The sequence below is a fragment of the Rattus rattus genome, chromosome 1 (assembly GCF_011064425.1).
Source record: "Rattus rattus isolate New Zealand chromosome 1, Rrattus_CSIRO_v1, whole genome shotgun sequence".
Classification (NCBI taxonomy): Eukaryota; Metazoa; Chordata; class Mammalia; order Rodentia; family Muridae; genus Rattus; species Rattus rattus.
This window is the reverse complement of record NC_046154.1, coordinates 246,268,884-246,284,736: the sequence shown is the minus strand read 5'-3', so window position 1 is coordinate 246,284,736 and position 15,853 is coordinate 246,268,884. Positions and strand designations below refer to the sequence as shown.

General features: G+C 48.7%; 1 protein-coding gene across 1 annotated transcript in view; it reads right to left on the bottom strand.

The window, feature by feature from the left end:
* The window catches only part of Dennd3 (DENN domain containing 3), a 58,794-nt gene extending 44,753 nt beyond the window's left edge, over nt 1-14,041 (bottom strand). The window contains exons 1-4 of the mRNA XM_032916514.1: nt 13,806-14,041; nt 5,545-5,821; nt 4,617-4,732; nt 3,916-4,049 (exon numbers count right to left, since the gene is read on the bottom strand). Of these exons, the coding sequence (XP_032772405.1) occupies nt 3,916-4,049; nt 4,617-4,732; nt 5,545-5,821; nt 13,806-13,907 (629 nt within the window). The 5' untranslated portion in view covers nt 13,908-14,041. The remainder of the gene's footprint in view (nt 1-3,915; nt 4,050-4,616; nt 4,733-5,544; nt 5,822-13,805) is intronic.
* Nucleotides 14,042-15,853: the final 1,812 nt, after the last annotated feature.

Genomic DNA, 15,853 nt, shown 5'->3' with positions numbered 1-15,853 from the left:
AAGAATTCACAGCTGAGGAATGCCGAATGACTGAGAAACACCTAAAGAAATGTGCAACATCTTTAGTATTAAGGGAAATGCAAATCAAAACAACCCTAAGATTTCACCTGACACCAGTGAAAATGGCTAAAATCAAAAACTCAGGTGACAGCAGATGCTGGCAAGGATGTGGAGAAAGAGGAACACCCTCCATTGTTGGTGGGATTGCAGACTGGTACAACCATTCTGGAAATCAGTCTGGAGGTTCCTCAGAAAATTGGACATTGAACTGCCTGAGGATCCAGCTATACCTCTCTTGGGCATATACCCAAAAGATGCCCCAACATATAAAAAAGACACGTGCTCCACTATGTTCATCGCAGCCTTATTTATAATAGCCAGAAGCTGGAAAGAACCCAGATGCCCTTCAACAGAGGAATGGATACAGAAAATGTGGTACATCTACACAATGGAATATTACTCAGCTATAAAAACAACGACTTTTATGAAATTCAGTAGGCAAATGGTTGAACTGGAAAATATCATCCTGAGTGAGCTAACCCAATCACAGAAAGACATACATGGTATGCACTCATTGATAAGTGGCTATTAGCCCAAATGCCTGAATTACCCTAGATGCCTAGAACAAATGAAACTCAAGACGGATGATCAAAATGTGAATGCTTCACTCCTTCTTTAAAAGGAACAAGAATACCTTGGCAGGGAAGAGAGAGGCAAAAGATTAAAACAGAGACTGAAGGGATACCCATTCAGAGCCTGCCCCACATGTGGCCCATATATATACAGCCACCCAATTAGATAAGATGGATGAAGCAAAGAAGTGCAGAAGTGTAGATCGCTCCTGAGAGACACAGCCAGAATACAGCAAATACAGAGGCGAATGTCAGCAGCAAACCACTGAATTGAGAATAGGACCCCCGTTGAAGGAATCAGAGAAAGAACTCAAGAGCTTGAAGGGGCTTGAGACCCCATATGTACAACAATGCCAAGCAACCAGAGCTTCCAGGGACTAAGCCACTACCTAAAGACTATACATGGACTGACCCTGGACTCTGACCTCATAGGTAGCAATGAATATCCTAGTAAGAGCACCAGTGGAAGAGGGAAGCCCTGGGTCCTGCTAAGACTGAACCCCAGTGAACTAGACAGTTGGGGGAGGCGGCAATAGGGGAGGGTGGGGAGGGGAACACCCATAAAGGAAGGGGGGGGGATGTTTGCCCGAAACCGGAAAGGGAATAACACTCGAAATGTATATAAGAAATACTCAAGTTAATAATAATAATAAAAAAAAAAAAAAAAAAAAAAAAAGCCTAGAGATCACGGCTGAGTGGAGACGGACTGTGTTCATGGTGCTAAGAGGGTACCCATGGGGCCCCAGAAAAGACAGCCTCCTCATCACAACCACAGTCAAGCACTTCCTATTTTACAAAAATACCAAATATAACTCCTCACAGGACTTAAGTTAGGACATAGAAAAAGCCAGTATTTGGGTCTGGAGAGATGGTTCAGTGGTTAAGAGCACTGACTGCTCTTCCAGAGGTCCCGAGTTCAAATCCCAGCAACCACACGGTGGCTCACAGCCATCTGTAATGAGATCTGATGCCCTCTTCTGGTGTGTCTGAAGTGTTCTAACATAAATAAAATAAATCTTAGAAAAAAAAAAGCCAGTATTCCATATTTGTATTTATTGTAAAAACATAATAGTATCAAGGTAACACTTTTTAAAATAAAACTGCCTGCAGTCTACTGTCCCCAGCACAAATGCATTGTTTCTGACGTATATCCAAAGCCTGTTTGGACATGCCACTTTATTGGTTGATTGAGGCAGGGCCACCTTATAGCCCATGCTGGCCTCAAACTTGCCTGTTAGTTAAGGATGACTTGAACTCCTGACCCTCCCTCCAGGGAGGGCTGGGATGGCAGTGTGGACTACCACAGCCCACACACGATACATTCTGCATCTCTGTCATTTGCTCCTCTCAGGCCGCTCCCACTTCTGAGAGTGCAGCAGTGACCCCAGACGGAGGGAACCCAGAACACATGACAGTGGACATTTTGATGTCACATGTTTGCCCTGGCACCCAGCAGGAGGCATTGCTACCACGTGATTAGTCAGCTGCACAGAGTGATTAGTTCATTGGCACAGAGAAACCAGCCCAGTAAGAATGAGAAAACATGGGGTTGGGGATTTAGCTCAGTGGTAGAGCACTTGCCTAGTAAGCGCAAGGCCCTGGGTTCGGTCCCCAGCTCTGAAAAAAAGAAAAAGAAAAAAAAAAAAAAAGAATGAGAAAACACACCTTCCTGCTGTCTTCCAAAGACCGCCAGTCCTCAGCCATGGCTTCTAACAGCCCACGGTAAAAACCATCACCTACTCTATAGAGGAGGGCCTGGGAGGCGGCAGGGCTGTCTGCTTCTGAGGAAGAAGACCATCAGGGAGGAGGTGAAGAGGGACCAGTTCTAAGGCCCCTCCATCACTCCCTGACCTTCCTGTAAACATGCATTTCCTCATCTCACTCCCTAAGACCAACCAAGCTTTCTGTTCTACAAAGTCTACCGCAGACTCGAGAATGAACTATGTCTAAGAGGCAGCTGTGTTTGAAAAGTGAACCACTAAAGTGCTGGAATTCGAATATGAATGCTGGGAATGCACACTGAGGTTCCTGTTCGGCCAGCAGGTGCTTGTCTCAGTGTGACCTAAGTATAAAGATTAAGTGTGTCTTAAGACAACAAGTGCCTTTTTAGCAACTCAGTGAGTCTGAGGTTTGCTCTTCTGTCTTGGGAACTCCTGCCGCTTGCCACCTTCTGTCTTTAGTCAAACCAGAAGTGCCAATTCTTAAATGTGGCCAGGGTAGTGTCAAACTCCTATATAGCTAAGATTCCATTTGATTTTCCTGCCTCGGCCTCTGCAGTGGTGGGACGGCAGGCGTGCTCTATGGGCCGGGTTTATGAAGATGCAACCCAGGGCTTTGCTCATGCTGGGCAAACAATCTACCAACTGAACTACACCCTAACTCTTGAACCATGGTTTCTGAAAGGCCAAAGCCCAGGACTCTAAACCCAGCTAATGCCCAGGAGGGACACCATCCCACTTCTTTTTTTTTTTTTTTTTTTCCGAGCTGGGGACTGAACTCAGGGCCTTGCGCTTCCTAGGTAAAGCGCCTACCACTGAGCTAAATCCCAGCCCCTGCCATCCCACTTCTCAATCACAGCCTCCGATTATAGGCATCCATTGAGTCCCAGCAAATGCCTTCTTGGTGTTTCAGAAACACCATATGTCCTCAGAGTTCCCATTCATTAGCACCAGAAGAGGCTGCGAATGCCAGATTTGATGGATTTGTGAATGTCACCAAATCATCCAGCAAACAGGTCATAAAGCTCAAAGTTTTCTTCAAATACGTCTCTTTTCATCTTTATTTTATTTATCTTATTGGTATAGTTTTGGAAACAGGGTTCCACTCTATAGCAGGTTAGCCTCAAACAAAAGGTAATCCTCCTGCCTCAGCCTCCCAAGTGCTATGATTAAAGGCATGTACCACATGACTAGCTATGCCCTTTTTTTTTTGGTGGTAGTGGTGGCAGTGGGGTGAAGACAGGATTTCTCTGAGTGGACCTGGAACTTGCTCGGTAGAACAGGCTGGCCTCAAACTCACAGAGCTCTGCCTGCTTCTGCCTCCCTGGTGCTGTGATTAAAGGCATGCACTGCCACCACCTGACTACAGCTATGTTCTTTTAAAAAAAATAAATAATAATAATAATAATAATAACAAAACTGAAGCCCTCAGTGCTGCCTTCCTCCCGCCATCCTGATTTCATGTTGTACTGACGGAAACTCGGGCTTCCCCACAGTGCTCCTAGGCCCACCTGACCATGGCCCACCTGACCTAGCTCTTAATAACAGCATTGGCCCCAACTTACCAGGAGAGGCAGTCCTTGAGGGAGTTATAATATGGGAACCGGGACACCACACATACTGCAAAGGGCACGAAGCGTCTAGCAGAGCTCATGCTGGGCTCCCAGTGGCTTTTGCCATTGTAGAAACAGTATTCATCCTGGACAAAGAGCAACACGGACACATCACTTCCTGTGAGGACAGTACAGGCCCAGACCGAGGACGGGTGACATTTCATACAGAAACAGCATGTAAGGATGGTCTCCACCCACTCTTCCAATCTGTGTAGACGGGCCCTGCAAAGGGTCACACTATGCAGCACTGGGTTTTCGGGAGCAAGGACCAGGTGGTCACCCTGGAGACCTCCAGCCTCAGGCTGAACAGGGACATACTACTAGAACACAGAGGCACACCGGACACAGCTTTTGGTGACATTCCAATAGAGCCAGCACCAGGCAGATCCACAACCTGGAGTGTGCAGAGGACAAATCTAGAGACAGAAAGCATTTGAGTAGTTGCTGGGGCTGGGGGACGGAGGTGACAACGAGAGCTGAGAGAGTTTGAGCTGGGAGGAAAATGTTCTAGAGGTTGCACGCACTGGAAACGTGATGTCTCAGAGTCACGCAAGACACAACAGCTGAAAAAGTGACAGGTGTATTATCACACCACAATAAACAAGAGAAAAAGGCCCACCCTAAACTCAGAGGACAGCAACAGATCCACTTACGTGCAGCGGTCGATAGTACTGGGCGACCACGCCGTAGGTTCTATTCCCACAGACATCCGTGAGCACCAGGAAATGGATGTAATCCTCTTTTGGTTCCGAAGCCACACACACACCCCCTATAGGGAGATCAAAGAAGGGGGAAGCCAGGTCAGGTGGCCGCTGTATGGTGCATCAAAGACCTATGTAACCTATGAATGAGCCAATATGGACAGCACATTTCCCCTATGCTAGCATCACCTGAAGCTTTGATGCTCTTGGGCCTGTTCTAGCCAGCCCTCTGTCCTCGAACTTCCCCAACCTGCGGTTTCTCCACAGTCCCTCCAGTAGACACTTGTGGTGAAGTAACATGCACACCATGCTTCTGGGCACAGCAGACTAACTGGTACCTATTCCTCTGTTATAACTCCTGCAGCCAGGAAAGGGCATCAGGCTTGAGGAGGAACCAGAGACAGAACCTGACCAAGCCCTTAGGCTGAGTGTGCCACACCAGCCATTTAATGTTCCTAGAGACCAGCAGAGGCATGAAGCCCACACACACAAGCACTCTCATCTGGCACTGCTGGGCTCAGAGATGAACGACAACCTGTTCCTCTTGTTTTCATAAACAGGAAGCAGGGGACAGAGAGGGAGGTGCAGGCACCCTCTGGGCCTCTCTAGTTTTAACTTCCCCCAACAAAAAGACCAACTTCCAGGGGCTCCGAGTGTGTCTGTGGTGCCAGACTCGGGAGGCTAAAGCGAGAAGACTCAGTGTGTCAGCCAGTTTGAACCAGAACCTGTCTCAAAAAACAATGAAGGGGGGAGGGTATTGATTCAATCCCATTAACCAGACAAAGCCAAGGTCCTGTTGTCCCCTTTGTGGACACCTCTGGAGCAGAATACTCAGTGAGGAGCCAGCACAAGACCCCCACGGGCTGCTACCACAGTGTACCTGGGAAGCACAGCTGAGGCAGGGCAAGGAGGTCCACACCTCCGGGGATGGTGACATCCTCAGAATCGGGCCCCTTTGAGTCTCCAGGGTGGTTCTTCCAGGACTCCATCCTGGGCTTCTCGCGCTTCTTCCGGAAGGAACGCCTCCTGCCTTTGCTGAGAGTACAGTTGGCCCCCACCACCTGGCCATCCTCTTTTGTGGTGAAAGGAGGTACAAAAACAGACAGAACTTCAGGGACAAGGGAAGAGGCGCTGCTCACTCCTCGTTTCGGGGCAATCTAAGAAAAGGAAAAGAAGAGGTCACAGTGTGTGTGGCTGGGGAGATGGCTCAGAGGTGCAAATCGGAGAACTGGGGTTCAGATCCCCAGCACCCACATCAAAGGTGTCCCACCTGTAATTCCGGCACTCAGGAGACATAGACAGAGGGTTCCTAGGACAAACTAGCTAGCCAGTGACAGGTTTAGTGGGAAACCCTGCCTGGGTAACTAAAGTGGAAAGTGATCAAGGAAGATACCCACCATCAACCTCTGACCTACACACACACACACACACACACACACACACACACACACACACATGCACGCACGCCCAGTCACAAACATGTCAGCACAGCTAAATGCAAAAGAGGAAAGTTACTGTAATGTCCACCCTCATTCACAACGTCCTTTCTAGGTGGGCTTTCTGTGGACATCTCTGCTTCCCCTCCACGCACAGGCTTCAGCAGAGGAACCCTGTCCTTTAAGACTCGGGTCAGCAGATGATTCTTCCCAGAACTTCCCAGACCCTACATGGTGCCGCAGAGGCTGGAAATTCAGAAGCGACTTGTCCGGTTGGTACAACGCACCACAGTTTAGAACTGGCTTCCGATGTACAGATAGGACTTCAAATGCCAGCTCTGCCCCGAGCTGCTGGAAGCAAGCCGCTCCACCTGCATTTTCCTCTCCCAACCGAGTACAGCAAACAGGTGAGCACGAGGGTCAAGGGCTCAGTCAGGGGAAGCCCCAGGAGTGCTCATGTGTGCCCGAAACAAGGGTCGGGGAAGGGCAGCCACCGAGAAGTTCTCAACTTCGCCATATTGCACAAACTCCTGTGTGGGCGCTGTATTATTCAGGCACCCCGGGATTTCGCTCATGTTATGCCCAGTCCATGCCAATCTGGACAGATAAGCAGAGGAATGGGCAAGGCCTTGGTAGTCAGAATGCAAGGGCATCTCTGTCTCCACTGGACACAAGGTTCCCTGCAGTAAAAGCTGGACAGATAGTCCAGGTTCTTTTAAACCCAAATTGGAAAGCTGTGGTGTAGCTGGGTGGTAGAGGGCTTGCTTAAGGCCTTGAGTTCCATCCCAGTACTGCCAAACAAAAGAAAGCTGGTACAGTACGTCAGGCAATGGGCAATGACTGGTGCCTTGGGAATGGGGAGAGGGAGGATTGTGGAGAGGGAGGACTGCGGAGAGGGAGGGCCGCGGAGAGGGAGGGCTGCAGACAGGAAGGATTACACTGTCCCAAAAAAGATGGGATCATGACCAGCAAAAAAGGAACAACCACAAGTCAATATTTAGTGAAAGCCAGGGGATCACCTGGGCATGGTGACACAGATCTCAGCACCTGGAGGTGATAGAAGGAGGGTCAGAGTTCAAAGTCATTCTCGGTTATAATAGTGACTATAGGTAAAAAAGTGGGATGGGATCTCAAAGTTTTTAATCCAGAAATGTTCCTGTCCAAAGGAAGAACAGGAACAAAAAAATGCAACAGAGACTGAAGGAAGGGCCATCCGGGGACTGCCCCACCTGGGGAATCCATCGTCTGCAGACACCAAGCCCAACACTCTCGCTGTGGTCAAGAGGCGCTTGCTGACAGGAACCTGGTGTGGCAGCTCCTTGGGAGGTCCAGCCAGCAACTGACCTATGCAGATGTGGATGCTCGGAGCCAACCATCAGACGGAGCTCAGGGAACCTGTCCTCTGAGTTCCACACACAAGGCATGGCACTAAAATGTCCCTACACCTGGCACACACACAAAATACATTTTAAAAATTGAAGAAAAAAATCAGAGGAAAGAAGGAGAGCTCCCCGCTAACACAAGAACATTATTTCCTGAACAACATCTGTCAGCAGAGAGCAAACTCAGCAGTCACCTATGCCGGATCATTCAAGTTCTACTTCTGATCTCTTCACCTTTTGGGGAAATCAAACCTGTGGGACTGGAGACCAAAAACCTAACTACCCATGGCTCTGCAGGGCCGTGGACTGTGAGGGTCCTGGTAAGGTCGGCACCTCCCCAAGCAGCTGTGCTCGGTCGTGGAGTGGACGCAGGCCCACAACCCAACATGGTTCCAGTCGCAGAAACAGAGGATCTGCTGCTGAGCCCACAGGTCTTGTGTTAACCGAAGACACAATCCACCCTCCACCTCTGCTCCCCTTAGAGCCACAGGGACAGAGGGAAGTGTCCCTACACCAGGAATCATCGGTCACAAGATCAACCAAGTTTGCCCAGGTAACATGGTAGACTGTGTTCTGGGACCCCCACTTAATTCTAGTCTTCTCCTTACTCCAGTCTAGCCCACTGCAGGGCCCTCTTCCCAGACTGGAGTCCTTGGCTGCAGACTCCAGGCTCCCAGGGCTACCTTCCTGTGAAGTTAGACCTGCAGCCAATGCAGACAGCTCCCAGGCTCTTGCCCCAGCTCAGACATTTCTGCTGCCTCCCTGCATACCCACGAAGGATCAGAGATCCATTTCAGGTTCAAGGCTACATACACTGGTTTCCAAAAATCCCTAAATTCCACCTACGGTTTTTCTTTTCTTTTAGCTACGTGAGAAAGGCTTTTCTTAGGGATGAAGAAGTAACATGCAGCAGAAACACACAGAGAAAAGCGAGGAGGGACTCGGGAAGCTCAAGCTCCGACCTAGATCTCTTTACTCCAACCAGGTGGACACTGTATCCTCCCCTCACCATAGGCAAACACCACCATGAGCCTGAGCAAGGCTCACTGCCATCGTGACGTCACGACTGCAAGTGAGCACCAGACAGCCTGTGAGCCAGAAGCAAACTTCTCATGGTTCTGTCTGAATCGTGAAGACACCTCCCACACCTGATACAATGCAGCCACCAGCATCTGCATCCAGACTCTTCTAAGAGAGCCACAGGGTCTGACTAGCACACCAGGTGCCCTGAGGGAGGCAGAGGCCCTGCACGCACCTGTCTGACCCTGCACCACACTCAAGTGTCTGAGTAGCATTACCGTTATCCCTTCCCGTGTACATTGTCACATGTGTCCATGCATCAGAGCATTGTGTGCTCCGAGCAAAGGACAGCCTGTGTCCCTGGCCAATGTCATGTATAACTTACCTCTCAGGGGTCTTGAAGCATACAGTACCTCTGCCAACTGACTTTGCTGTTTTTCAATCACTTCACACTCTCAAACTCCCTGCCCACACCACCTATCCACCAGAAAGGCCTCCAGCTCTCACATTCGTTTACCAGACTGGAGCCAGAAGGTAAGGTTGCAGACCTGTACCACAGAGTCTCCTCCCAGACCTCCCCTTCCAGGACCAACACTTGCTGCAGGATCTCCTCACAGGCCTTGACTTCCCAGTGCTTCCAGTTTCTCTGCCCTATCAGTGCTCCTCCATCATCTAGGTTGTGAGGGTGGGAAAGTCAGAGAATAGGCTACAGTTCTCTGTCCCCCTCGTGCAGCACAAATGACTCTCAGGTGACGCTGCCCCTGGGTTTGCATTTCTGGCCAACTGGTAATCCCAAGCCCTCAGTCAGTCTGGATCGTACATTGTGGCATCACACCAAAGTCAATGCCGTGTGTCATTCTCTCTCTGGCCACTTAAAATAGTGTAGTCAGGGGCCTGGAGAGATGGCTCAGTAGCTGAACTTGTTCAGTTCCTGCTCCCACATGGCGTAGCTCACAACCATCTGTAACTCTAGTCCCAGGCCACCTGATGCCCTCTTCAGGCCTCCTTGAACACAGAAGGTATCTGGTACACAGACATACATGCAGGCAAACACCCATACACATCAAATAAATAAATAAATCAGAAATAAGTTGATACTATACATAGGCACGGTGGCTGTCTTGGTAAGGGGTACTATTGTGAGAAAACACATGACCAAAGGGAGGTCATCATCAAAGGAAGCCGGAACAGAAAATCAAACAGGGCAGGAAGCTGGAGGCAGGAGCTGATGCAGAGGCCATGGAGGGGCGCTGCTTACTGGTTTACTCTCATTATCCAGCCTGCCTTCTTATAGAATCCAGGACCACCAGCCTCACCCACAATGAGCTGGGCTCTCCCCCACTAGTCACTAACTTAAAAAAAAAAATGCCCTACAGCTTGCCTATGGCCTGATCTTATGTAGGCATTTTTCAATTGAGGTTCCTATCTCTCCAATGATGCTAGAAAAGCAGTTCTCAACCTGTGGGCCATGAACCCTTAGGGAGTCAAATGACCCTTGCATAGGGGTCACTTACAAGATATTTACAATTCCTAATAGTAGCAAATTACAATTATGAAGTAGCAATGGAAATAATTTTATGACCAGGGGTCACCACAACATGAGGAATTGTATTAAAGGGTTGTGCACAGCGCTAGGAAGGTTGAGAAGCACTGCTCTAGACTGTGTCAAGTTGACATTAAACTAGCCAGAACAGTGGCTCACCCCTTTAATCCAAGGATCCAAGAAGCAGAGACAGGTGGATCTCCATGAGTTCAAGGCCACCCTGGTCTACATGGCAAGCTCCAGTCCAAACTGAGTTTCACAGTGAGAAAAAAAATGTGTTCAAAAATCTAACCTACTGTCTCAGAGGTCATTTCACATGGAAAACACTTCTGCCTTTATGATTGGATTAACAAGACAGTACAACACACACACACACACACACACACACACTGTAGCTGTCTTCAGACACACTGGAAGATACATCGGATCCCATTACAGATGGTTGTGAGCCACCATGTGGTTGCTGGGAATTGAACTCAGGACCTCTGGAAGAGCAGTCGGTGCTCTTACCACTGAGTCATCTCTCCAGCCCCCAAAGATCATCATTTTTTTTTTAAAAAAAAAAAAAGTCAATTAAAAAGCAAACCCCAGGGGTTGGGTATTTGGCTCAGTGGTAGAGCGCTTGCCTAGGAAGTGCAAGGCCCTGGGTTCGGTCCCCAGCTCCGAAAAAAAAAGAATTAAAAAAAAAAAAAAAAGCAAACCCCACAGTAGCCTAAGTCACTGGGTCACAGATTTATTTCTAAGTCTTGTTACAAAGCTGCATGACTCCTCCCTAAAGGACTGTATATCGCTAGAGAAATAAAAAATTTCACAGATGTTTTTAATGTTCTGGAACTGTGCTATACAACACAGCCACAGCAGGAAGCCACTGAAATCTAAAGGAACTAAAACCGGGCTGAACAGATGGCTCCACAGGTAAGTGCACTAGCTATTCTTCCAGAGGACCCAGGTTCAAACCCCAGGGCCCATAGGATGACTCACAACCAACTACTAGTCCCAGGGAATCCAATGTTCTCATGTGTTCTCTGCAGGCACTTCATGCACATGATGCACATGCATGCATGCATACATACATACATACACACATACATATGCAACATATGCACATAAAATAAAGAAAAAATAAGTGGGTTTTTTTTCTTTTTACTTTTCCTTTTTTCATTTTTTGAGACAAGCTTTCTCTGTGTAGCCCTGACTGGCCTCAAACTCAGAGATCTACCTGCCTCTGCCTCCCAAGTGCTGGGGAATGCCACCACTCAGCAAAAAAAAATAAGATATAATAATAATAATAATAATAATAATAATAATAATAATAATAATATAGATCAATTAAATTAAATGTAAAATCCAGTGTTCCTCAACACACGAGCCATACTTCCAGGGTTCGGTGGCCATGTGTGAGCGAGTACGGTACTGGATGGTGCCAGTGGAAAACACTGTCATGGTCCAGGAAGTTTTGTTGCTGCTACTGCCCACAAAACAGAAGGCCACTTCACCTTGGTATGATGTGGAAGGCAGTGTGAGCACATCATCTACTCCTGGATGAATTTACAGTGGATCCCCTCACATCCAAACAACCAAAATTGGGATCCACCTTCAGCCAAGGGGTGGGGGAAACCAAAACTAACCACACTGAGTCACAGGGGGCCCTGGTCAACTCTGAAATACCTGTTTGGATTTCCAACAAATGACTCGTCCTCCCCACTCTCACCCCCCGTCTAGGAAATACAACAGAGTTAGGGCACCTTCTAAGAAATAAACAGGACTCTACCTCTCTTGACTTTAAACTGCATTATTTCTTATACTTCAGTCTTCTGTTTTTATGTGTCACCAAATAGGAATATTTGGACCACAAATAAATGGTAACTGTTTTTTGAAGCAGGGTCTTGTGTAGCCCAGGCTGGCTTTTGAAATCATATGCAGCCAAGGCTATCCTGGGCTCCTTCCTTACCCTCCTGCTTCTACTTTGCAAGCACATGGATTACAGGTTTGTGCCACCATGCCTGTAACATGTTTGTTTGTTGGCTGGTTGGTTGGTTTGTTTTGCTTTGTTTTTGAAGACAGGGGTCTCACTTTATAGCCCAGGTTAACCTACTCTATAACCTGGTCTGCATTCAAACTCACGGCAGTCCTCCTGCCTCAGTCTCCCAAGGGTTGGAATTACAGAAGCAAGGCACCACACTCAGTAAAATGCCTTTTTTTAAAAGTAAAATTAAAAAAAAATTATTTTAAAATCTTGGACATTCAAAAGAGAATTACTACAAGAAAATAAAGCAAACAAAAGCTATGTCTGGCTAACTGTAACAGTGTTGTTGACATAAAATAAAATTATTCTAAAGTTTAGTCCACCTTTAACTCTCCTTTTCCCCCTAATTCTGGACTGCCCCGCCCCCTCTTTGAAATTCCTAGCAGAAGCAAGAGCACACAATGAGGTAAACTAACATGAAACTTCCCCCTCTAACCTGGGAGGTGCTACCGCCTGCCTAATTCAGGAAAGTACCACTCTGAATACCCCCAGTTGACTCAGCCAGTTCTCAAAGGCATGCCCACACTCAACAGGCAAGAAGCACACTGTAAGACCCAGGGTGCAAAGACATGGACGGATGCCCAGATAGACCACAGTGAAACCAGGTCATTTCCGATTCTAAGAAAAAGAAGGCAGTGCTGTTTGATAAGGAGAGGCACAAAGACAATGGAGGACACACTGGCTTTGAGAAGGGATGTCAGAGGAGTGAAAAACACTCCAAATCATTTTCATAGGGACCAATGCCATTTACTGGTCACACTGGCCTAGGGAAGAAACTATCTAGGCTTTAACACTCACTTGGTTACTTTTACTAACGTTTAACTTTTCATGGTGACAACCATTTTGTCTCCACTACTCATCGTCCCTGGATAATGCACATCAATGTCCATGCACGTCAATCAAAACGCATGCCTTTATGCTTTTCCACGTTGTCATGTGTAAACAAACACTCAGATGATCTCTCCAGAGACCTAACGGGATACTAGGGGAATCTCTGAGAAAATGACAGTTCACAGTCATGCTGGGTTCAAAAGAAAAAGAGAGGCACCAATGGATTGTGAGAAATCAACCTGGGTTCCAGAATTTTAAAGAAGAGAAAATACAGCACAGAAATAAGGAGAAATGAGATGTTCAGAAGCTGACAGGGAGATGAACCTATCTTTGGCTGCTTGATACCGACTGAGAGAAGGGAGGAAGGACTGCACAGCAAGGGAAGAAAACGGCTATGCAGCGAGACTGACTAAAAGTGAAATATTCAAAGCTGGTGGTTGATTCTAACACCTGAAACTTCACTATTCTGTGCAGGGTACAGAACCCATTACTTAGTAGGCAGTGAAGCTCGTTACAGTAAAGGGAACCAGTAAGTTGCTACTCGGAGAGGATCTTGTCCAGTTGACCGTGAACTCTACAGGTCCCCGCTGGGCCAGCACCTCACCCCAGATGGCGACATCCTGAGTGCGAGGAACGCTTCAATGCACAGAAGCTCATGTGCACCACCACAAGCACCAAGTACAAGTCCAGCTGGTCCCTGCCCCTGAGAGTTGGGTTGGCGCGGAGGGAGGGAAGGCCAGCTGCCAGTCTCCCTATGAGTTTGTACTCATCCCTCACAGCTGGGACCTGACCCTGGGGCTTTGGCACCGCAGGGGTGAGTAGCCTCTGAAACCAGCCCCACTCATACTTGGCCCGCACGTCCCTGTTCCCCACCCCAACTCAGTTTCCCGTCTCGCCCCTTACCTGCTCCAGGCCGCGGAGGCTGTCTTGAGAGGCACCCAGCAGCGCGCACAACTCCAGCAGCCCCGAGGGCAGCGACAGGTGTCGCGCCGAGGGCTCCGCCATGACCTTCCCGCCACCGCCTTGCACACTGCGCTCCGAGCCCTCGATTGCCCGGCCGCGATGACTCGAATCGGAGGACGCTGGCGCCCTCAAGCCAGACCCCACAGAGCGCCTCAGACCAAGCCTCGGCGCTTCTCTTCGGCTGGTTGCCAGTCAGCCGCGTCCGCGGAATGGGCGGGGCCTAGAGGGAGCCCGGCTCGTCCACAAATAGGAGGGGTGTGGTCTGTGGGGGTCTGGTGTGGGCGGGACCTAGGAGGCCTGTACAACAGAAGGAGCCTGGTCTGTGATTTGGCAGGGGCAGGACTTCTGTGGAGGCGTGTCTAGCCGGACTTGCATAGGTGGGGCCTCTTCGGGGGCGGGACCGATTCTGCCTCCACACAAGCACAGTCATTTCCTAAGCCCCTCTGTGGGTTTTGGCCCCTCCTCCTGTCCCCCGGAATACAGGAAGGAATGGGCGGCATCCCCAGGTGCCCAGCCACGTCATCCAGCCCCGGAGGCTCTTCTCCAGAGGTCCACGCCCCCCCCCTCCGCAATAAATAAGGGACAAAGGCCTGGCCTTCTGCCACCTCCAGGAAGCTCTCCTGTTCCAGGACGCGAGTAGACCCTGTGGACACCTGGAAGAACCGTCGCGAAGGGAATGTAAAGATCCAGTTCTAATGAATAGCTTCACAGTTGACTGCAGGCTGCCGCAAGAACCTGGGTTAAATTTAGCAGGAAATGGGGCAAGGTGATAGACTAAGGGACTTTTCCAGAAATTATATATATATATAAAGAAATGATTACTAGTAATGTCAAATATTTGTCAAAACATCAGCCTGGAGTGAAGGATTAGTAACTAAATAAGTCTTAGAAGCAAAACCTGGGTAGGCTGGCTGGGGTGGGGATGGGGGTGGGGAGCAGGACTCAGAAGTAGCCTAACCAGCCTGTAGGCTGCCTAACCTCTGTAGCCCTCATTCCTCGGCTAGGAACCTAAAAGACTTGTTCATGTCACTGGCATTAAGATTTTATACCTGCTTTTCTGACTCTTGCACCAGCTCATCCGAGATGACCTCAGTTAGGCACAGGCCTGAAACGAACAGGCTTCATAGGGATCCTATCAGAGACCTTGAGCCGCTCTGTAAGCAACCAAACTCTTAATCAAAATCTACTGTGTCAACTCTGTGTTTGTGTGTGAGGAGGGTGGGGGTGGGGCAGACCTAGCATCTGTCAACCTCTGCTTCCTGTTTGTAGAAACCCTGTGAAATGGAGGCCAGTATTCAGTTGGCAGAGACCCTGTAAGTTCAGGGTACAACAGGTCTTGTATCTGCTCTGCTTCCTCCAGGGGGTGTTAGGATTTGAGGAGGGGAGCTCCTGACCCAGGTGGAAAGTCCACAGCTAGGCTCCACAGTTCCTCTTCTGTAGGCCTCCCTCACCCTATGCCAGAAAGTCCAGCCACATAATCCCCCGGGCTCCCTGGTTCTGTGCTTTTTCTATTAAATCCCCACAGGACTAGTGATTTGCTCCGGTGATTATAACAATCTGGAAGTGGTCAGAGGATTATAGTGAATTTCAGGCCAGTGTAGGTTACACAGCAAGATCCTGCCTAAATAGATAAATAAAAGTCCCCATGACCCATGCTGCAGGTACTTTCCTAGTAAGTACCCACAAGAAACTGACCATGGGGTTAGGGTTTGTGGTAAAGCATGTACTTACTTAGCATGTACCAGAACCACAAGAGTCCTCTTCTGTTCCCAGGTACTTCAGGAGGTTATGGTACCAAACTATGCACAAACACATCTGGAAATGGCCTAGAAGTGGCATTAAGAAACTCCAATCATGGCTGGGTGGCAATGGTGCACACACCTTTAATCCAGCATTTAGGAATCCGAAGCAACTGAACCTCTGACTTTGAGACTAGTCTGGTCTACATGCTAAGGAGGCAGGCCATGGGCACGTGGAGGGAAAGGGGT